General features: G+C 38.9%; 1 protein-coding gene across 2 annotated transcripts in view; it reads right to left on the reverse strand.

Annotated features, from left to right (window-relative positions):
* Positions 1 to 22,568, reverse strand: part of AP3D1 (adaptor related protein complex 3 subunit delta 1) — a 74,318-nt gene that overhangs the window by 41,489 nt on the left and 10,261 nt on the right. For both annotated transcript variants that reach the window (XM_077841817.1, XM_077841816.1), the window contains exon 2: positions 819 to 914. In XM_077841817.1, the coding sequence (XP_077697943.1) occupies positions 819 to 914 (96 nt within the window). The remainder of the gene's footprint in view (positions 1 to 818; positions 915 to 22,568) is intronic.

Raw genomic sequence — 22,568 nt, forward strand, 5'->3', positions numbered from 1 at the left:
GCGGGGATGCGGCATGCTCTGGAGAGGAGGTGGAGTGGGGGTGGGAAGAGGCGGGCCTGGAGCATCCCCCCGCAAAGTTGGCGCCTGTTCTTCTCCGGGTAAGCTGCCACTGCTGCTGCAGGGAAGGTGCTTCCTAGCGTCCTTGCCTGCAGCGGGCTGTGGCTGTGTGGGTAAGCCAGGAGCACTTCCCAACCACAGTACAGTATATAATGCCTTTTGTCTGCCCCCCCAAAAATTTCTTTGGAACCTAACCCCCTGCATTTAAATGAAATCTCATGGGAAAACCGGATTCGTTTAACATCGTTTCACTTAAAGTTGCATTTTTTAGGAACATCATTACAACGTTAAGTGAGGAGTTACTGTATAAAGGCTTCAAGTAAAAGTCCCTTTTAATTAAGCAAGTGTCCAAAAAGAGTAATTTCGGGTATTAAACCTATTGTACATTAAGTATTTATAATTTTTCTATTTCCTGCTGCTTCATGAAAGGCCCATGCAAAGAGAAGTTGACTGACTATAGAGAAAAAAATGGCAACATCTTCTATGTACAAAGGGCTGTCAAAACACATGAAGAAACTCTAACCTTTCAGATTCAAGTAGCACTAAAAATACTGTAAACACCAGTAGGTAAATATTCTCCAGAGAGGAGTGATTTTTTTTAGTTGGTGACCCTTTTAATCACTTTCAGAAAATATGCTTAAGTCATATTACATAAGTAAAATTAAGGAAAGTAACTGAAGGCACAGTTCACAGTCAGTTGGCAGTTAGCAAGAGAGTAAAATAAAAGGTATGGTTACATTATACCTTAGCAGGGTACTTACATATGTAAGTTTGCAAACTGCATTTGCTTTCACTGCAATGTTATCCTGCTTGAGCTCCTGTTTAATCTCATCGATGCACTGGGAGATGTACTTTGCCTGAGGGAAGAGAAAGTTATTATTTTCATACTCAGTTACATGAACCACTCTTCATTCTGCAGATTGCATGTACTTTAGCAGGACCTGACCTTAGTGTGTGTTTGCTCATTTCCAATTTATCACAAATTTTAATAACCCACTGTTTTGATAAGCATTCAATTCTGAAGAAACTACTTGCCAATCAAAACCATCATGCTAAATGTTACAGCCAAAAGTATGCTGAAATGTTTCTTCAAATCTACTTTCAATTTCCTGTGAATAAATCAATTCAGCCCAGAGCCACTCTTTAAAAGCTTAACAGGAAAGAAGCTTTAGGAGGTTGTGTATATAACAGCAGGAGCAGAAGTCTAGCATCAGGATTCTACTTTCATCATTTGTAGATCATACTAGTTATCTGCCCCACTGGGCAATTGTTTATTACTTGACAAGAGAATTTAGGATGCCAGGCACTATAGAAAGCACAATATTAGTTTCCTTGATTAAAAATAATTGTAGGCTACTCAGTTATATTTTCTTAATAGAACCCCCTACACATTGAGGATCCCGTTTTCAAATCCTCCATGATACATCTTTAACTATCCATGTCACAACCACAATTGTTCCGGCTGAAAACTAGACAGGACTGACTTTGGAGCCCTTCAATGCTACTGCTTGCACAGCAGAAGGGGTCACTATTGAGCAACTTAAGGCATTTGTTTCTCAGTCTTCCCACCCCCAAATGATTTCCCAATAAAGCTGAATAAGCCACCAGCTCCAGAGGGAGCCAATAACCCAGTCTTTCTTTGCGTATTTATACATTCAGCACCCCAAATATGCAGCCCACATTCCCATTATTCCTACCACAGGGCCAGGGTAGAAGAGTTTTAGGAGGTAATTCTGGAGCAACTGTTAATTTCATCTGATTTCTTCCCTTTAGACAGGGGTATATGGACTACTGCCTTGTTAGTTTTACAGTCAGAGAGGGATAACTTTGCCTTTTTATATTATTTGATATCTCTTGCACCTGCTTACTCATATGTATATCTCAGAAACTCCAAAGAACCAAATGTTACATTACAGCTAAATGTTTGGAGACTCTTTCTTTCTAAAGGATCATGTAATTGCCATGTCCTTCCTGCACACAGACTTCATTTTAAGAAGTCTGTTGAAGCAGATATTTTACTCTATACATTGGCTTTAATTCAGTCAGATATTCTTTCAATTCATGATGATTAACTCTGATTAAAATAACGTTATAAAGGCATCTACAAGATACTACCCAAGATTTCAAAGGAGAAAAAAAGCCTTCCCTAAAAAAAGTCACATGCACACCAGGGTATTTATAATTCTATATAAATTAACTGTCAGAGGAATCTAGTCAAAAACAGATATATGAATTATTTGGTATTCATACGTAGTTCTCCCTAGCAACTTAATTCCAAAGCAAGTTACATCTGAGAAATGTTGGATATGGAAATCCATTGGTCTGCTGCCATTACTTAACATTTCTTCTCTTTATACTGGAATTATTGCATAATCCTGACGATTCTCTGGCCTTTTTTAGAATGCTGGAGTGATACTTGTGGTTCAAGTCATGGGATTTAGTCACTAGATAGTGAAGTAGGGAGGCTGTATTATCTTTAATAAAATAGGTTTCAGAGTAACAGCCATGTTAGTCTGTATTCGCAAAAAGAAAAGGAGTACTTGTGGCACCTTAGAGACTAACCAATTTGAGCATGAGCTTTCGTGAGCTACAGCTCACTTCATCGGATGCATACCATGGAAACTGCAGAAGACATTATATACACACAGAGACCATGAAACAATACCTCCTCCCACCCCACTGTCCTGCTGGTAATAGCTTATCTAAAGTGATCATCAAGTTGGGCCATTTCCAGCACAAATCCAGGTTCTCTCATCCTCCGCCCCCCCCACACAAACTCACTCTCCTGCTGGTAATAGCTTATCCAAAGTGACCACTCTCCCTACAATGTGCATGGTAATCACGGTGGGCCTTCTCACACACACCCCCTCCCGGGGACAGACACACACACACACACACTCTGCTGCTGGCAATAGCTCATCCAAACTGACCACTCTCCAAGTTTAAATCCAAGTTTAACCAGAACATTGGGGGGGGGGGGGGGGAGGAAAAAACAAGGGGAAATAGGCTACCTTGCATAATGACTTAGCCACTCCCAGTCTCTATTTAAGCCTAAATTAATAGTATCCAATTTGCAAATGAATTCCAATTCAGCAGTTTCTCACTGGAGTCTGGATTTGAAGTTTTTTTGTTTTAAGATAGCGACCTTCATGTCTGTGATTGCGTGACCAGAGAGATTGAAGTGTTCTCCGACTGGTTTATGAATGTTATAATTCTTGACATCTGATTTGTGTCCATTTATTCTTTGTGGGGGGTGGGGGGGGGGGGGGGGGAGGGCGGGCGGAGGGTGAGAAAACCTGGATTTGTGCTGGAAATGGCCCAACTTGATGATTACTTTAGATAAGCTATTACCAGCAGGACAGTGGGGTGGGAGGAGGTATTGTTTCATGGTCTCTGTGTGTATATAATGTCTTCTGCAGTTTCCACGGTATGCATCCGATGAAGTGAGCTGTAGCTCACGAAAGCTCATGCTCAAATAAACTGGTTAGTCTCTAAGGTGCCACAAGTACGCCTTCTTTTTTTAATAAAATAGCAGATCCAGACAAGAAAAAGACATTTGTAGTGCAAAAACAAATCATGGAGTGATCCTAGTTAGGGCAAGTAGCAACGGTGTATTAATTTAGCGGTTCACATTCCAAAGCAGCAGCATTATGGTGACCATTCATACAAGTATAGTTAAAGGTATAGCACCATTTACATTGGAAATCTTTGTCAGGATACAAGATCACTAAGCAGAGATCCATCTGGGAATAGTTCTGCTGGCTCACCATCTTCACAAAATAAGTGTTACAAACTTTGTAAGTTACAAGAGATAAAAACAGAAGTTGATCACTTCTGATTCTAGTTAGTTCAGCTAGCCCTCACAGTTTTGCAGTGGGTAGTGCAGTGAGAAGTTTGGAGGGGAATGAAAAATTAATGCTATCTCCCTTCCACATATATAAGCCATTTAGGGAAAAAAGAATCTCAAAAAATTGCCCTATACTTTTTAAGCAAATCATACAAGACAAAAGCTTCAGTAGCATACATTTGTAATTTAGTAATTTATTTTACTATCAGTATTTCTCTTTCAAAATAAGATTAAAATAAAAGTAACAAAAGGGACAATCTTGACTTAAAGATAGAATGATGAATTAAGGCTGGAACTTGGCTTCCATTTCTACAGCTTCTAACTATGTTCAAAGGGGTTTTAAAAGGGATGTTACATTCAAGTTTGATTTAAAGCTCAGTTTTTGTAACAGCAAAAGTTAATAAAAACCTAGTTTTTATTTAAAATGCCCACTGTAAAGCTTTGATCTTATATAGCAACTTCCCCCTGCTTTGTCTGGAACCTCTAACTTGCAGTACTTTAAAATGAAGCAGATTAAAACAAAGTGAAAGCGACTTCGTTGTCCACACAAATGCAAAACAGAATACAGCATAAATAAATAATGAAGGAGATCACTTAAAATTCTTTCATTCAATCTAAACTGTTAGTATCAGTGATACTGAAATGTGTTTATAATGTGATTTAAACTGACAGTTTCCCTTTAAGGTGAACTATGAAGCAAAAAAGTTTATTAGCCTTTTACAACTTAAACAAAACCCTTGTACTTTATTTCCCTTTAAAAATCAAAATATCGGGTCTTCACTTCCCTACCTTTGCTGAAAGACCTTGACAAGATCTTGAGGCCTCAAACAATGTCACCTAACGCTGTAATAAGTTTATTTTGATAAAATGAGATATAATGAACAAGTCCAAATTAAGCAAAAGCTGAAAAAAGTTTTACTAAATTTAAAAAGTCCAAAAGTTGCATAATTCAAGAACAGGTAAGAGTGAAGTTTGCAGCATGTGGTGACTGTGATTGCTTAGCTAGAGGAACCCCCAAAAATGCAAAGTCAAGCACATTTTTTAAAAAGGAGGTTTTTTTTAAACGTTTCCTTTGCCTGCCCAACATTTGCTTAGTAATATTACATTGAAAATTTTCCTATTAATCATTGTTCCAAATTTGGAGACCAAATTCATTCATAAATGCCCAAGACAGAGGGATTGGCCCTGCTTTAAAGTACAAATCTCAACTGAAACCTTAACCACTGGGTCTCTATAATTAAGTTATTCATTCTACAGAGGTTTCCTCTGTCTACAGGGCTATCTAGGGAGAATTTAAACATTATGACCTCACTGTCTCACCCACACTATTTTAATGTCCTAGGATGCAAGTTTGCCTTCATACATAGCATTTTGAGTATCATAATAATTGCTTTGTAAATATATTTCAAATATCCACAGTATGAAAGACTATATAGAAAACAATCCCATTCAGACAGATTGGAGAGAAAACATAATTTAAGAGTTTAAACAAAAACTTTTGATATTTATAAATATGCACTGACAGGAGATGCTGACAGTTTCTCTTATACAATGGGCGACTGAACTCTTAAGCAATACATCGTACCTTGCCTTAAATATTTTATGTTCATGTAGCAGTGTGCTGGAACAGGTGTCATTGAATCTTTCACGTGTGTATCTAGTTCCTGTATCTTGGCAAGCAACATCAGTGCTAGCTTTCAATGCCAGGACTACAATGCAGATCCTCCTTCCTCAGCCCAAGAAAACAGACACCATCCTAGCAATATCTCAAAACTCTTTATGGACATTAAATTAAGCCTAACACCACCCTGTGAGAAAGTCAATATCCCCCACGCTGTCAATAAAGAAAACCATAATTGAAAGATTCAATGGCTTGCATGTGTCTTTGGTAAGTTTTCGTAACAGGTTCCTAAACAGAAAAGAACACAGGCTTTTACATATCTGGGCTCAATCTAAACATGACTGACAAAAACAAAATCCTGAGTTCCCAATTCCCTTCCTCATTTGTAGCATTAAAAATTGAAAACGCAGATTTCTACCTCAAATTAATATTTGTGAATGTGGTTGTGCCGTAGTTCACTGCATCAAAGTGACAGAAAGCTACAGAAGTTTATGAAACTGAGCACAGAACATTGGCTATTTTTACAACCCTTGTACTCCTGTCCTCTCAGATCAGCAATCAAGAGAGTTTTTGCACATTTGGATTGGCTTGGTTGAACCTTTAACAGATTAGGTGCTGAAAAATCATACAAATCTGGGAGCACAATAGCACCTCAGAGATACAAACACCAGAGTTATGAACTGACCAGTCAACCACACACCTTATTTGGAACTGGAAGTACGCAATCAGGCAACAGCATAGACCCCCCGCAAAAAAATTAAAGCAAATAGTACAGTACTGTGATAAATATAAACTGCTAAAAAAAACAAAGGGAAAGCAGCATTTTCCTTCTTTACAGTAAAGTTTCAAAGCAGTATTAAGTCAATGTTCATGTGTAACCTTTTGAAAGAACCACCATAATGTTTTGTTCAGAGTTATGAACATTTCAGAGTTACGAACAACCTCCATTCTACTATATATCAGAATCTAAGCGCAGGTCCAAAAAACACAGGTCTAACTAGTTCGTAAACTAGTGACTATTATTGTGCTTGTGTTTTACTTACAGAATTGCAACCTTTTCATTTTGGCCAATGTGTGCCTTTTTACATTTGAGGAATAAATATGCTTAAAAGTGAATTATTTGGATTATAGTAGCAGCTAGGGACCCCAATCATATAGAGTAGGACTCCATTATCCCAGGCATTTTACAAACACAACACAAATACAGTCCCTGCCCCAAAGAGCTTATTGAAGAGTATTTTGTTTCAGAAAACCTTTGCCAGCCCTCCCTCATCCTCCCAACTTCCACCCACAGGTTAATTCAGTGTTTTTTTATCAAGGAAATAAAGTGTGGGGTTTTTAGGTCAGGGGGCAATATCAAAACAAATCCATGGAATCTTGACATCTAATTTAAGAGTTTACTGTTGGAATGCCAAAGTTATCTTTGAAAATGCAAGCTAATCCCCTACTTTGCGGTTACAGATTTCATTCTCATGAAATTGTGAGTCAGTGTCCTCTTTCACAACCCATATCTAACAATGAAAGGGTGCAGTGAAACAAAGACAACAAGAAATATATTTAAATTGCCATTAATAACCTCTGGCAGCTCAACTCATTTTGCTTCTGGCCGGAAGTCTCACAAAGTGCTAGAGGTCCATTAATACCAGGGCTATTATATTTTAGTGCTCATTTATGCTTTTATTCTTCTGTTATGAAGCAAACAGAGGTCATGTCAGCAAAAGTCTGGTGACAAGATGTTTGCCACAAGGAGAATTTGAAAAGAAACCCCAGTTCATCTTGTGTTACTCAGAGTACCAAATAAGTCCCATTCTTTCGGGCAGCTATATATAACTCAAATTAGCACATGTGTAGTAAGCAAAGAAACTGATCAATGCATCTAATTTTGTCCATTTACTGATAGGTTTTTTCAAATTGACTATAAACGTCCATTAAAAACAAAAATGCTCGAATAGGAAAGAATCTCAGGAGCACATTCAAAGTGAAAGCTGCCAGCTAGGGACACAGACCTTTCATGAAGCCTCACAGATTATGTCTACACAGCAAAGATAAAACCCCTGGCATAGGCCAGCCAACTGGGGCTTGGGCTCAGGGGCTGTTTCATTGCTGTGTAGACTTTTGGTCTTGGACTGGAGCCTGAGCTCTGGGACCCTCCCGCCTCACAGGGTTCTAGAGCCAAAGGTTTTTCTTTGTTGTGTAGACATACCCTCAAGTGTTTAAGAACGAGAGTAGTGGTGAACAGAAAGGTATTTCATTTAGTCTACAACCTATGCCATCATTCACTATATATATTCACAAGAGAGACAGAAAACTCCCATATTGTCCGTACTAGGAGGACTCCTCTACCACATGAACTATAACAGTAGAGTTAAAGCAGTACAACCTTTGGGCTTGTCTACACTGGCACTTTACAGCACTTCAACTTTCTTGCTCAGGGGTATGAAAAACACCCCCCCAAGTGCAGCAAGTTTCAGCGCTGTAAAGTGCCAGCATAAACAGTGCACCAGCGCTGGGAGCTACGCCCCTCGTGGAGGTGGCTTTTCTAGAGTGCTTGGAGAACTCTCTCCCAGCGCTCTGCTGCAACTACACAAGCCATGTTAAAGAGCTGCTGCGGCAGCACTTAACGTTGCCAGCGTAGACTAGCCCTCTGTGTTTAGACAAACCCCAAGTGTACAGCTTGCGGGGTACGTGGCACTGAACAGCACTAGAATTAAGGGAAGGATGCCCCTCCTGCTGCACGCCAACCCCTGCTGCACCCTGCGCCCCGACCCCCTGCCCTGAGTCCCCTGACGCACTCTACACCCCTCCTGTACCCCCTGGGGGCAGGGAGGGGGGCAGAGTTGGGGTGGGGATTTCAGGGAAGGGGATGGAATGGGGGCAGGGAAGGGGTGGGGGCGGGGCCGGCGGTCAGTGGTGCGGCCCTCGGGCCAATGTACTAGTCCTCATGTGGCCCTCGTGGTCATTTGAGTTTGAGACCCCTGAGGTAGACAGACATATGCTGAGCTACTGCGTGAAGGACAGTGGTGTGAACACTGCAGCACAGGCTAGCAGTCTGAGTTCAAGCCTGTCTGTACTTGAGAAGCTAGTCTATGATGCAGTGATCATAATGTTTGTTTTTAGCACGAGCTCAAGCAGATCTAGTGCACATCTGCCTGCCACGGGTGAGAGGCATGCTCCCAGCTGCAGTACAGACATACCCTTAGACTTCTCTGAAGCAATTTTGAAATTTTGTGATCAAAGGTACTCTACATTAAATGTAGCTAAGTGCTTTTCAGAAAGGAGTACGCAGAGCTCATTTAAAGCATTTTATTTTGGGGTCCACTTCTTCCAAGTATAGATTAGCCCTACCAGAGAGGGCAAACACACTACACTCTTAAATATCATATTCAACAATGGTCACAGCTTCAATTTTTAAATTCTGTTTTTGGTTCCATAAAAGCCTCTTTTTAAGTGATCCAAGCATGCTAGTCAGCTGCTCATGTTTTCTGGCTAGTTACCTATGATATTTATAGCTTTCAGAGTAGCAGCTATGTTAGTCTGTATTTGCAAAAAGAAAAGGTGTACTAGTGGCACCTTACAGAGTAATAGCATGTTAGTCTGTATTCGCAAAAAGAAAAGGAGTATTTGTGGCACCTTAGAGACTAACCAATTTATCCGAGCATAAGCTTTCGTGAGCTACAGCTCATCCGATGAAGTGAGCTGTAGCTCACGAAAGCTTATGCTCAGATAAATTGGTTAGTCTCTAAAGGAGCCATAAGTACTCCTTTTCTAGTGGCACCTTAGAGACTAACCAATTTATTTGAGCATAAGCTGTAGCTCACGAAAGCTTATGCTCAAATAAACTGGTTAGTCTCTAAGGTGCCACAAGTACTCCTTTTCTTTTTATGATATTTATGTATCTTGCCTTTTAGGCACCGCATGTAAGACCACCATATATTGGGGCACAAACTAAGTAATTAAAATAGACCTTTCAATCTTTGAGCCAGTTAAGAACCTGAGGAGCCAAAAACAGTAAGCCCTAATAGAATGACCTCTATGCTTTAGCAGATCACTGCAAATCCAGCAGAAGATGGACAACTTCAGTCAAAAGTTGAAGGATACAGATAGGATTATACAGGGAAAAGATGACTTCATATTAAGTGAAAGGAAAAATACTTCTGATCCTTTAATCTGGCTGGTATCCCAAGAGGAACACTCCCCAGGCAAAATACTGCTGCAATCACCTTGGTGATTGAGAACCATATGAAAAAACAGAAGGGAAAAAAAGATTGCAGAAACATTTTCATGGCAGTATAGCTAAAATTCAAGTGAAAAATGAAGATGTACACAGTAATTACTTAGCAAAACTAGGGATAAAGCATGAAGTCATAATAGCCCTCTCCTTATATATGTATTAGGAGAGGGGTATTATGTATGTATACACACCCCCCCCCAAACATATGTGGTAAGCATTAATATATGCGCACACACACGGTAAGCATTATTTCCACACTTAAAGATGTGCAACCACTGATTCAAGAAACTGCCTAAATTCCGTAAGTTTGAAAGCGCAAATATTTTAAATTAATGCAGAAAAATGAAATTGATTATATTGGAGAGGCAAAGACGGGATGCATAAACCCCATCTTTGACTGTCACAATCCCTACGAAACAGGTTTTTGTAAGAAACCAAAGCACAAACTCAAGACTTTCATTTCCCCAGTGTTTCATTTTCTCACAAGTCACACTTTTCTTGCAATATCACACTTCATCCTGGCAAGAGTGAAGCATCTGAAGTGCAGGTGAATTTTTGTAGCTGATTAACATTTATTGAACTGTCTAATTTAACAGTTATATCCCAGAGTATGTGCTTCTTTACATTTAAGTCTCTATTCTCATTTGCTTTAGACTCAGTATTTTAGAGGAGCTGCCAAGGACACCAGTATTTTAGAGCATACATCACCGTGGCAACTTACACAAAATTTAATACATTAATGCGACCCTTGTCAGTAATTTTAAGTCAACAGTTCAAGCAACCACACAACAATCAAAAGTTGCTAAACTAAGTGTGACTTGCATCATGCCCTTAAGGCTGCTATTTTCTGGCAAAGCACCAGAGGCAGAGAAAGGTCTGAAGTCAAGGTCTTGCACTAATCCCTAGTATCAACCAGTTCTTCAGACCCCAACCCCATTGGATCTGCCACTATTGATTTGTCTTAGGGTTTTACACTGCTGCCCATCAGTGTGGTATCAAAGTGCCCTCCATGTAAGAGCAATACTTCATGGAGTATCTGACTCTTCTCTATTTTCAGAATGAAAAACTCTTTTTGGCATAGGGTTGTTTGTTTTCTGGGAGGGGCAGTGAACACTGGTTAATTTTGTGAACGTGGTAACAAGTGAGATGGTCTCTCAAATAAGTGGTTCCCATATCATGACTTGGACAGCCAAGAGTTGGAGAGGAAGAAATAAGTAGGAAGATGGGAACAAACAACTGAGGTCATCTATAAAACCTCATTCATGTGTCATCTGTTTTTATTTTAAAAAATTCTAGATGCGGGGGAGAAATGCTATAGAACTCAGACTTGTCTAAAGTTAAAGTGACTCTCAGCAATGTGGAAGCTTTGATTCATGAGATCACATGACCCATCACATGATTTCTGAAAAGCCTATAGCAACGGCAACAAAAAATCATCATCAGGTCTATTTGACAGCCTTAAGAAATATTTGGATACCAGCCATTTGAGAGTACTCCAATGCTTGGAGGCAAAACCACTCTCAAAACTGCTTCTGCTTTAAACAAAATATAGTCTCATCTATGCCGGTAACAATGTTTGCTGCCTGATAATCCAATGAAGCAGGGCTGTAAATAAACAGCAGAAATTGAAACAGAAGTATCTTGGCTCTCTCAAAGAAGGGGGCATTTCATATGGACACACAATCATCATCAGAACAAATCTGGTTCAAAACGTAGGCTTTAAAGGACAAGGTTTTACACAAACCAATAATCCTCTACAGTGCTCGAAACTGAAACATTGCAGTAAGACAGGGAAGGAGAAACTAAAGGTAAAGTTAAGTAGTAATTGATAATGAACAGAAGTAAAACTGATCAACATATTTTCGTTGTCCAGAGGAAATACAATTTAACAGCAAACAGCGCTAAATAAATTAGATTAAAAACCTGTAGTTTGAATAACTTCTCTCATTAACAATAGCTGTAAGATAGTTACGTCTTAACTTTAAAAATAGAAAAAAACACTGTCAAATATTATACTGTGTGTGAGATTTCTTCATGGTTTTTTACTCCAAGGTGTTCCACAAATGTGTCTGATTTAGTTTTGATGCATTATCAGAAAATCGCACTCACTTTTGAAGAGAAATTTTGCCAATTTTTGTTCATCCGGGGCACACACTGGGCTAGATCTTCCAATGACGCCAAAGGAGCTATGAAAATTTATATTTGCTGAAGATGTGGCCTCAAGACTACTTTATTTGCATTATAGTAGCAAATTCACTCAGTGATTGGAGCCCCATTGTGCTGTACATGCAAATAATGAAATACAATCCCTGCCCCTAAAGAATTTATAATTTAGAAATTCCAGGTACCCTCTAAACCTCTTAAAATGCTGGAATTAAAGGTAATTAACTGTACTACTTGCCCTCAAGAAAGATGACGACAGGATCCTTCCTTAAGAAACCTTTATGACTCAAAAGTCTACACCACAAGTTATTTGCCAACCACAGAGATACATACAGGAACTTTACTATATTTTTCAGGGAACTTTAAGCAAGTTGGGATGTGACAGAACATAAATGTGGTAGAATTATGGAGCAGCATCAATTCCTTAGACTGGCATCAAGCTGCCAATGTGAACCGATGGAAAACAAGCCGAATCAATGAAACCTTGGATTTTCTGTTCAGATTGGAGGGGGCTTTTTAAAAAAGGCCACACTTGTGTTCTGCTAGGGGAGAAATATTTTATATTATTGTACCTTTTGCAGTAGGTCTGAGTTTGCTACCAAAATTAATCTTTAGGATCTCAGGGAATTATTCATGTGCCCTACAGAATTTTTTAATATTCTGCATTAATATAATGTTCTTGTAGTACTGAGGAATTATATTTCAGTGATCAATATTTGATACTTAAAGGTCAGCCTTTGCCATTTTACCTTGCAGGCTCAGGGCTGGTCTACACTAAAAAATCCTCACCCGAGTGACAGTTATGACGACCTAACCCCCCACAGCATGGACAGCACTAGATCAACAGAAGAATTCTTCTGTCAACCTAGCTAATGCATCTCAGGGAGGTGGATTACCTATAGTGCCAGAAGAACCCCTCCTGTTGCTGTATTGTCTAAACTGAAACTCTACAGCTGTGCCGTTGCAGTGCTTTAAGTGTTGACATAGCTTCATTCTATCCTCTCTCTCAAATACAGCATGATTTTGAATTAGAGAACTTAAGAGGTGTCTTCCTGAAAGGCAGCTGCACTAAAAACTGGAAGGCTGTCATCTTTGCTGTACTGCATAATTTGTGGTCACTATGAAGCCAACATTTGCATGGCTGGTTACATTTAACTTTATAACATAAGTATAGCGTTGAATGTTTCAACCACCACTCAGGATTGCATCAGAAACCTTGATCACAATTCCTCGTGCACAGGAAGTGAAGCCAAGTTCTAAGAACTGATTTATTTCACCTACAAACTGATGTTCAGTACTATTTTTTTTTTTTAAAGGTACAACTACATCTTGACAGCTAGCATGTCAGTTTCTGTACTGTAAATCAATAATGTGACTCCTGGCATGTTGCTCTAAAAATGACCAGTTTTACTTTTACTATAACGATATAGGTTTCAGAGTAGCAGCCGTGTTAGTCTGTATTCACAAAAAGAAAAGGAGTACTTGTGGCACCTTAGAGACTAACCAATTTATTTGAGCATAAGCTTTCGTGAGCTACAGCATCCGATGAAGTGAGCTGTAGCTCACGAAAGCTTATGCTCAAATAAATTGGTTAGTGTCTAAGGTGCCACAAGTACTCCTTTTCTTATAACAATATAGATCCTCTCAAATGCATTAGAAGTCCTATTTACAAATAGATACAAAGTAGTGACTAGTTGGTGTGGTAAAGTCGTCATTCAAGATTTTAACACATCAAGAAGACTACCCCAATGAAAAAGGGGTCTGTTAATTTTTAATCTTACTAACTACACAAACAAATCTCTCTTATTTGACAATATCCTTTACAACTTTGGAAATGTATTGAGGAAAACTACAGTCCTCCTATAGCACATCAGATATATGTTCTACTTGATCTCACTCCTTTCCCATTAAGGAATCTGCATGCAGCTTTAAATAGTCTGCAAAGCCTTTGTCTACACCAGCATTTCCCAACCAGTGGATCATGATCCCTGGGGAGGGTCATGAGGAGTTGAAAATTTTATTACATTCTGAAACAAAAATCTCACTTCCTTACTGTCCCCAACACAATGACACTTCAGAGTCAAGTATTTTCTATCAAGCTCCTGAAACAGACAAGTTACATAAGTTTATCAGGGATATATATACATTTTTTTACACTTTCTCTAAGAGTAGATACAGGAAGTCATGACTTTTTTTTTTAAACACTTTAAGTACAGTGGTTGACTACCTGAAAAGATTGACTTTAGATACACAAGTTTTAATTATCTCACCACTCTACTTCAATGCAAAACAACATGTGTGAAAATGCTAATTCCAGAGTCTCTTACATGCCAGCAAAGGTAAATGGAGGACTGACTGCATTTTTTATTGGGTCTAACACCTGTACTATAACATCTCCTTAGAACTTTGAAAATAATAAGCTAGCCTCATCATTTTGCTTTTCTGCAGTTTGTAAATACTGACTGTCCTCCAGCTTCCACATGGAACACAAAATAATTTCATTGATGTCTGACAAAAGCAAAAATCAGGTTATCAATGACTTCAGATTCATGCTGCTTCTTTGAATGGTTGCCTCTACAGCAGCAGAATCGGAAGCATTACAGATGTAATATCCCCAAATCTAGAAACTTCTTGTGGTTGCATGTCCTACTACATAAATTATCACCTGAATATTAATAAATTTAGGCTGAATAAACCCATCTCTCACACAGGAACACAAGTTTCAAAACAAGCAGAATTCCAAATTGATTTAGACTCAGAACCATATGCAAGTATTCCTGTCACAATAAGATAGAAAGAGTAAGATGAGGTTTAGCAATGCAATGGGTCAGATGTTACAGATTCTGCCTGAAGAACAACATTCTGGAATGAGAAAAAATTAATTCTATTTCTTAGGCTATTGCTTACAGTATGAAGGCCTAAAGAGAGAATCCTATTGACCTGTTTTTGTTAGGTCTACCCCAGATGGCTAATAAATACAAAGTCCAAGTTAACAGGCACTATTCACAGTGTAGACAAAAATAAAAGGCTGATCAGTTTCCAGTGACTGTTTTTACCTGTAGGGTTACTGGAGAGCAAGTATTGACTGTAAAATAAGATGCATTCCTAAAAACCCAGAGACCATATAAAGTGAGATTGTTGGGACCACCTGCCATTATAAAAAGACAGCACATGTGTTACCTTTTAAAACAGGTGTTGGAGTCTGCAGTCACACAACAAATGGCCTAGTTTACACAAGAACTACTTATTTGATACCTTTTTAGGTGAAATTTCACTCAAAACAAATATTTCATTATAAAACTATTTTATCTTAAAGTATCTTGTAAACTAGAAGCTGCCTGCAAGAAAAGTCAAGAGTTTACAGACACTAATGTTTTCCCAACAGTAGATTTGAGACAATTAGGCAGGTGAAAGATTAGTTCAGTTCCCACTTAAAGAGGCTGATTAGGAATCTTCCAAACTGCTACACACCTGTGGAACAGGCAAAACACAAAATATTTGTAGAATACTAATAAATCAAGTGAGAATATGCTAGGCAAAATAATTCTTAACAAGACAATTCCAATATTAATATGAAAAGCAATATACAAATAGTGATATAAGCACGATGGGGAAGTCACATACTATTTAATAGCTTGTGTAGGCTGAGCCTATTGCACACACCAGGGATACCTTGCAGCTGTACACTCTCCACCTCCACCACCTCTTTGTGGTTGTGTTAAATAGCTGGCAAAGGCTTCATAGGTCTCCCATTTTCCCCCACTGATGCTTAGAACATTTCCTGAGGTATCAGAATTGATCTGGTATGGCAGTCCCACTTATTGTGTTACATACTGGCAAACAGGAATGCCACTGAGCTAAGTTCTGCCAGTAACAATACACATTTGAGGCTCTGAATTACATGGGGAAAATGGAGGCATATTTGTCCTCCCAATGCCACATTTTATCCAATGCCTAATTAAAAAGGTATTTCTATCCTCCAAGTATTAAAGACATTGGCTGACAGCCTATTTCATTTAGTGACTTTTCGGCCTACCACAATATTCCAAGGCTGTTCTATACTTTTAAATGTTTGCTTGGATGCTTTTAGGCTAAGGGCTTGTCTACACCGGAAGGGCTACAGCAGTGCCACTGTAATGCTTCAGTGTAGACACTACCTACACTGACTGGAGTGGTTTTCCTGGTGGTATATGCACCCCACCTCCCCGAGAGGCGGTAGCTATGTTGACAGAAGAACTCTTCCATTCATAGAATGTCAGGGTTGGAAGGTCATCTCAGGAGGTCATCTAGTCCAACCCCCTGCTCAAAGCAGGACCAAACCCCAATTTTTGCCCCAGATCCCTAAATGACCCCCTCAAGGATTGAACTCACAGCCCTGGGTTTAGCAGACCAATGCTCAAACCACTGACCTATCCCTCCCCCTACTGCTGTCTACACAGGGGATTAGGTCAATTTAAACAACATCACTCAGGAATGTGGATTTTTTATACTGCCTGAGCAACACAGCAATGCTATTAATCCTATTTCTCCAAGCTTTAGGGGAAAAAAAAGGAAAATTAGGTAAAGAGCTCTAAGATTGTGGAATACTATCCAAAGGAAAAGGTTGGAAGCCCCGTCTTTTAGCACTTTAGGAATAAACTGGACAAAGCACAAGAATCTGTGATCTAGATAGAGAACAATTCTAATAAAGGAATGGACAAGATTATCATCGTAACCCTCAGGAGCCCCAGTCACGGACCAGGACCTCACTGTGCTAGGCTCTGTACAAATACAGAGCAAAAAGACAGTCCCTCCTCCGAAGAATTTACAATTTAAGTACAAAACAAGAGACAACAGATAGATACAGACAGGGGATTACAAGGAAACAATGAGATAATACTGGTCACAGAACACCAAGATGATCTAATAGGTATCTTCCATCTCTATTTCTCTGATTCTCTTCTGAATGGAGAGGAAAAAAAAGTTATCTAAATGCCATGTAACAGCTCTCACAATATATTCTTTCCTATAAATGGCAACAGGATATGGCACCAACCTCGCTAGACAATCATCCACCTACATGAATTTCTAAAATATCCATCACATTAACCTCTATGTAATCTCTCTTAAAAGACAGTAATTTGTCTAACTGAAGGATGTTCTTATTTTTCACAATGTATCATCTTCATTTCTAAGTTGCCCATTGCCATATTATATGTTGAAGCCTAGATTCATGTACATATTAAGAATATACTGGTCATTTTTGGTAATATAAGTCTGCAAATGAACACTGTAAATAAATTTAGGATATACCATTTAATTACAGATAAGTCTCCAGTAACTGTCAACTTGAGTGTATAGCAATTGATTTAGTGATCAGTATTCCTATTAGACAATTCTCAAGAGTCTTAGTTGTTCCCCACTTTGCACTAGAGCAGGAAAAAACCTTCCAAATATGTGGCAGATGAAAGCACCTACCTTTGTAGACATCTGTTTGATCAAGCTTTTAATTGATCTTTGGAATATTTTGCAGAAGAATATGAGTGGTTGTACAGAGTATTTTTAGACATATATTTGTTAATTCTGTATTATTTTACAGAGTCAAAGATGTCCACATGCAGAAGCAATAAGTTGATAAATTAAGTACAGTTTATACAAATAAGCACATTTGCTCAAAATGAACCCTTAACAGTAAAAAATGCAAAGACAAACACTGTATAAAGACAAAGCAGAACTAGTAAAATTAGCACACCAGAAATGCCCATACTTACTACAGAAGAAAAACCAATATAGGAAACTATCATTCTGGTCAAGAAAAATAATTCAAGAAACTAAGAATGGCAATTATCTCTCACAAATATCCCAATGTCTCATTGGCAACAGGTTGCTCATTTTGGTAGGTAAAATAAAAATGAAATGAAGAACAAAACCCATTTCAGTTCAGGCAACAGATGTAAAGGCAAAAGTTAGTTTTACCTTCTTTGCGTCTTTCTAAAAGGGTTTGTGTGAAGCATTTTAAATGGTTACAACTCTCTTGTTCTTCTGGGAAGGCTATGGAGGACTGAGGAATTAATAGACTATGATAGTTACCAAGCAAGTGAAATCTGATTGAATCAAAAAAATCACACAGACTTTAAAGCTTTAAATGCCTTATTTAACTCAAAAGCATAACAAAAGACCTCAGTTATAGTTGCTACCAATCAAGGCCTGGGAAAGCTTCTCTGGGTCCACCAAGGAGTCCTCTACAAAAGGACAACAACAAGACCTGACATGCCTGATATTACAGACGTGAAATTTTTTTTTTTTTTTAAACTAAACAGCTATTCTCCATCTTCAGACTCAACTTTGAGGCCAACCGAAAATCAAACTGAGTATTTCCCAAATGAGTAACAATTTGTGGATGGATTTTTAAGAAAAAACATTTCACATATCAGAGTTTTCTGACTCCCTTGAACCTTCCACTAAGCAGCATGGAGCCAGATAGATTTCTACACTTCTGTACAGCATATCAGGCTTTGGTGAAAGCATGCTTAGCCATATACAAATAAACCTTTTGTTAGGGGTGCAGAAAAGATCATGTCCAAAAAAGTAATCTATATTGTTCTCATCACACAACTGCTTGAAATACATGCTAAGCCACTAGATTTTGTAAACCATAAAGTTGATCTGGATAATGAAAATGAGAATGGCTCATGTCAAGTGGCTGTTCTTTATTATCCACTAACAAATGCTTTTTTGCTGAGTTCCACAATTCAAGTCTGTAGAACAAGCAGATGGACAATTATCTCACCTGTTCAAACCAAACTTATAGTCCTTAATAAAGTGAAGACAAGTCACTCACTTGTTATAGCGGGAAGTGATACAATTCATTCAGGCTTACATTTACTGTGAAAAACAATAAAAACTAAAGAGCTTTCTTATCCAACTATATTAACATGCACTTACCACTAACATTTTATCAAATACAAACCTACATGGGATGGAAAAGTGAAGTTTAACTATTAGATCAACAGTATCTAAACCTGAATGCAAAGAAAGACTCATCTAAACAAATTAGCCTCCGCTGTCTGTGTAACGAAACAAAGAAACGTGATAAAGGGTAAAATAATAGCGCTAAACTGTGTTCCATGAACTATTTCTGTAATTGACATTTTGGCCAATGGTTAAAGTCACCTAGATATTATCTTCCTGAAGCCTTTTTCACAGATATATTTAACGTGATTCTAAAATATTGCCATAGCCATTTTCACAGTTTAGGGCAACTGAACCTGTATATTCTGCTCATGGTCCACCAATCGCAAGGACTCTAGGCTCCCAGCTCCTCAGCTGCCAGCCGTCTTGGGTGATGACCCATGTCTCTCTCCTTCTTGACCAGTATTTTTCCTGGCCGCACAGTTCCCTACTTACCATGAGTCCCCCAGCAAGTCAAACTGCCTAAGAGGCCTGTTTTGCTTTCTCCTCAGAGGCTATAAACAGCATAATTGCCCCTAGTTTTAAGACACCACACAGCCTTTCTAAGCAAGCACATTTATTCTTAAGGTGAAAGCACTACAGAGAAGACATATTAAAAATAAACGAACCTAAATGGATACTAATAAGCTTACCAGAGATCACCCCCAATTCCAACAAGGAATCTGATGGTGATCAGTCCTTCAAATCCCACCAAGGGTTTTTTCCTGTGGTTGCAAGTTCATAACAGCTGTTAGCACAGAACAAGAACCCCATGAACAGTTCATTTTGAACTTTATACAGTTTGTGCCTTTGATTTTGTCCTCATGTAACAGAAGATGAGCAGACAAAGGTCCCCTCCTTAGGGAAAAACTTTGAAAAGCTAGGTCTTTGCATAACTGAAGGGCGTGTATTTGCCTACACCTCACCCTAGAACAGGGCTAGGCAAACTATGGCATGCGTGCCAAAGACGGCATGCAAGCCGATTTTCAGTGGCATTCACACTGCCTGGGTCCTGGCCACTGGTCCGGGGGACTCTGCATTTTAATTTAATTTTAAATGAAGCTTCTTAAATGTTTTAAAAACCTTATTTACTTTACATACAATAATAGTTTAGTTATATATTATAGACTTATAGAAAGAGACCTTCTAAAAACATTAGAATGTATTACTGGCACGCAAAACCTTAAATTAGAGTGAATAAATGAAGACTCGGCACACCACTTCTGAAAGGTTGCCAACCCCTGCCCTAGAGATTTCCTAGGAAACCCACCTGTTTGCTCCAAAAGTTCATTTTTGCCTGGCACATTGTTTCAAATAGTCCTTTGGAACTCATAACACTTCCCAGAGTTTACATTGGTCATGTTTCCCACATATACAAGTTACATACAATCCCATAATACTACCTAAACTTTGCATTTATAGTACAATGGACTCAAACTAGTTTAAAGCTAATTCAGTAATGTCTCTCAAAGATATTGCAGGATATTGCTATATATGTCACTGCCATTTTTAACGTGTTTTCTCATAAGAACACACCACTATCAGCTTCTACTACAATGAATTATCACTGGTGTGCTGTTAACCATATACTTCCTGTACATTTTCCTTGTTCAAATATCTCCTTAATTGTACCACTTTTATTTAACCACACACCACGTTAATTATCTTCAGAATATTCCTCAGTGCCATCTTTCAAAATAGATACTGTCAGCTTTTAATAAGTTAGTGAACACACAGGCTTCTTTATACTGGTCCCATGATTCAGTCTTTTTGGTGCATGCAAATAGTTTAATACCTCCCCTGCTGCTCATTATGCCACACAAACGCAATATGCTGCTGAAGAACATTTCTATACTAACTACTCTAAAGTAATCTAAGTACATGAAAGATCTTCTCTAATCTGCTGCGAAGAGGAGGAGCCTTAATGAGGTTTGTGGATAGGTGCCATACGAAGAAAGATCAGAAGCGACAGAGCCTCTCTCTAAACACAGAGCAGAGACAGCTACCATCTTTAATCTCTCCTGTGGCTGCATCAGCAAGCCACAGGGAATGCAAAACAGCTCTCTGAAGAGCCATCACTGAAGAGCAAAACTGAGTCTACCGTCTTTCTAAAGGCTCCCTACTCCCGAACTTGGATGTGCAGCTTCTCCTTAAGAGCAGCCATGGATGCAGTGCCTATTTCAGCAACACCAGCAGGAAGGTTGAGAATGCAGGAGCAGCAACATAAGTAGACCTGCTTTGGGACTTCAAATGATGGAGGTGTATACAAGGCAGCTTGGCACCCTGGATGCAGTAATCACCTACACCGGCCCCACCAGCATCCTGCAGATCTGTGCTTAATAAATCACAAGTCTAGAAGTTAGTTTTTAAGGGGGAGGTTACAAAGCATGAATTAATGAAATGCCGTTGTACTAAGTATTCATGGTATAGTTGACATCTTATTTTTGTTGAAAGTTTCTGGAAGGTTTTTCTCCTCAGCTTGCAAAATTTGTCTTAAGTACTCTCCAAACTTCTTAAAATAAGCTACTAGCAAGAAGTTTTGCAGGGCTCTCCTCACCTGCTTGCCTAAGAACCACCTTTATTTAATCTATGAGTAAACTGATTTTGCTAGGCTGTTTTAAATACACAGGAGAAAGAGCTTCAAAATGATCCATTAGCCTGGCTGATTCAAGGCTCTTACTCCCTGATAAAGCAATCGTTATTGTATGGCCAGAGCAAGTCATGGGTACTAGCTGAGCCTCAGTCAACACACACAAGGTTCAACATAGAATGAAAGCAGAAATGCAGTGAAGGCTAAACTCTACATTACCCTTTGTAATTATACAATACAAAAAGTCACTTGTTTCTTATTGTTCCCAGAACCCTCCCCTTTGCCAATGCCACAGAAGAGCTAAGTAGGGACACTGGCTCCACTTGTCCCTTCTAGGGTGGAGACCAGGATTCTTGCAGATTGTCAGGTCCTTAACAAACTCTCTTTTGTGTAGTGTTTCCAATTCTGGGATAAAGTACTTGACTAGTAACTCCTTTGCCTTTTGCAGGGCTTCAGACACTTAAATAATTAACAATAGCAGCAACTCTCAGCCCATTCAAGAGTAGATGGAATAATGATCTCCTTCAAAGATCTTAATACATATATGACATGACAGATAGGAACTGATCAAGTATCAGTGAACTTAAGTACAGACATGTCAGACAAACTGCTTATTTCCTACTGGTAATATTTTTCCAGTCAGATTTCTAGTATTCCTCAGTTTCCCTTTTTATACCCCACCCTGTGCCCATTATTATGTAACATTTATAATACAGTAGTCCCCAGAGGCCAAGCAGCCAAGGCCCCATTGTGCTAGATCCACAAACAGTTAATGACAATCCCCATCCCAAAGAGTTTATAATTTAGGATGCTTCTGAACTCCCTATTAAGTCTGGCATTTTTCCAGCTGAAGACAATTGGATTAAACTTTGCAATCAGTCAATACAGGTCTTTATTCAGCATGAAGGGTGGCTTTTGAGAAAGGCAAATCCATTGACTCCAAATACACATCAAGAAGGGGAACAGCCTCACCACAACCCACCTAATTCTTTCTGGCAATTAAATCCACCATTCAGTGTGGAGTACTCCCATTAGACGAGTGGTCAGCAACCTTTCAGAAGTGGTGTGCCGAATCTTCATTTATTTGCTCTAATTTAAGGTTTCGTGTGCCAGTAATACATTTTAACAT

The sequence above is a fragment of the Eretmochelys imbricata genome, chromosome 25 (genome assembly GCF_965152235.1).
Source record: "Eretmochelys imbricata isolate rEreImb1 chromosome 25, rEreImb1.hap1, whole genome shotgun sequence".
NCBI classification, from domain to species: Eukaryota; Metazoa; Chordata; order Testudines; family Cheloniidae; genus Eretmochelys; species Eretmochelys imbricata.